The sequence below is a fragment of the Lucilia cuprina genome, chromosome 2 (genome assembly GCF_022045245.1).
Source record: "Lucilia cuprina isolate Lc7/37 chromosome 2, ASM2204524v1, whole genome shotgun sequence".
NCBI classification, from domain to species: Eukaryota; Metazoa; Arthropoda; class Insecta; order Diptera; family Calliphoridae; genus Lucilia; species Lucilia cuprina.
In genome coordinates this window covers 62,272,028-62,273,658 of record NC_060950.1, presented here as the reverse complement: position 1 = coordinate 62,273,658, position 1,631 = coordinate 62,272,028, and the positions used below count along the sequence as shown (strand labels likewise).

Genomic DNA, 1,631 nt, shown 5'->3' with positions numbered 1-1,631 from the left:
TTCTGTTCTAGTTCTGTTCTAGTTCTGTTCTAGTTCTGTTCTAGTTCTGTTCTAGTTCTGTTCTAGTTCTGTTCTAGTTCTGTTCTAGTTCTGCTCTAGTTCGGTTCTTGTTTAATGAACTTCTAGTTTTATGTCTTGAATCAAATTCAAACTCGAGTAACCATTAACACTAGAACTATATTCAGCTTCTGATATCTGTTTTTATTCGCATTTTAATTTCATAATTAAATATTCAATGTTAGCAACATACTCACTATCCTCCCAACCTCCCTCTATTTAAATTGTTTAATAAACTTGTGTGTATAATCATCAATTAAACTTACACACTCAATATTTTTTCTTCTTTGTCTAAGTATTTGATTTAATTAATTTTAAAACATTTTCGTACAAATGCAAAACACTTGTCGAGAATTTTATCTTTTCAGTGTTATTCCCAAGAAAAGATTAATTTCAATTAATTGGTTTTGTAAACTTTCTTTCTTACAGATTTCCATAAAGATTTTCAAATCATTTAACATTCTTTGAGAGTAAAAGCAGTTAAACCAAATCAAATATAAAACCCCTCCAGAGGGAGTTTTAAGTAAACATCTTTAAGAGCTTTTAAAGCTCTAAAGAACAGAAGTGAGAAGTTATAAAAGTGACAGCTGCTTGCAGGAAAGGGACTAAATCCAATCATGAATGTAATGCGTAAATTACGTGGCACGGGTAGTGCACCAGCTGGCAACGGTAGTGCTGGATCAAACAACACCTCTGTTGGCCATAATGCCAATGGTGGCTCATCACTACCCACCGGTGGCAGTGAGGATGCCATGATGGATGCTCGTGTACAGATAAGTTTGCATACATTGAAAAAACTATTCAATGAATATACCCATCCCAAGGAGCCACTAAGCGAACAAGAAAGAGACATGAAACTATATCAGATGTTGCCATTATTTTGCAAGGTAACGGAAGAACGAAAGGATGTCAACTAAAAAGGAAAACTTTTAATTTTATTTGTATTATCTCTACTTCTTTATAGGTTTTTAGTGCTTGTCCCGCCTCGGATATGAGTGAAAAATTTTGGGATGTTGTTGCATTCTGTCAACAAGTCTCACGTCTCATGGTTAGCGAAATACGTAAACGTGCCTCCAATCAAAGCACCGAAGCAGCTTCGATAGCAATTGTTAAATTCTTAGAAATTGAAACAACCGAAGAGACAAGTAGTGGTTGGATGCTATTATCAACATTGAATTTATTAGCAAATGGTGATGTGTCTTTAATACAGGTAAGTGGGAACAGGGGTTCAGAAGGAATATAACAGATGTTATTGTTTGTAGTATGTTTGTATAGCACTTGAGAGAACTAGCAGATATAATCCTTGCATGAAATCAAAATACGTTCATATTAATTGTTCAGAAAAAAGTTTAATGGTTTTAAAATTAAAAGTACGATGACGACATCGTGGAATCGATTGTTTAAGTTCTTGTACTAATGAATTCAGAATACAAACAGTGCAATGAAAAAGTTCTGTTCTAAATCTCTTCTAGTTCTGTTCTGTTCTAGTTCTGTTCTAGTTCTGTTCTAGTTCAGTTCTAGTTCAGTTCTAGTTCAGTTCTAGTTCAGTTCTAGTTCAGTTCTAGTTCAGTTCT

At 34.0% G+C, this 1,631-nt stretch overlaps 1 protein-coding gene across 1 annotated transcript; it reads left to right on the top strand.

The window, feature by feature from the left end:
- Window positions 1-487: 487 nt before the first annotated feature.
- On the top strand, window positions 488-1,300 carry LOC124421033 (WD repeat and FYVE domain-containing protein 3-like). The gene is made up of 2 exons (XM_046955779.1): window positions 488-944; window positions 1,022-1,300. The coding sequence occupies exons 1-2, from the start codon at window positions 675-677 to the stop codon at window positions 1,298-1,300; spliced, it is 549 nt and encodes a 182-aa protein (XP_046811735.1). The 5' UTR covers window positions 488-674.
- The last annotated feature ends 331 nt before the right edge of the window (window positions 1,301-1,631 follow it).

Coding starts and splice junctions, on each gene's coding strand:
- LOC124421033 (XM_046955779.1), top strand. CDS start 675: ATGAATGTAATGCGTAAATTACGTGGCACGGGTAGTGCACCAGCTGGC. Junction 945..1,021: donor TGTTGCCATTATTTTGCAAG/GTAACGGAAGAA, acceptor ACTTCTTTATAG/GTTTTTAGTGCTTGTCCCGC.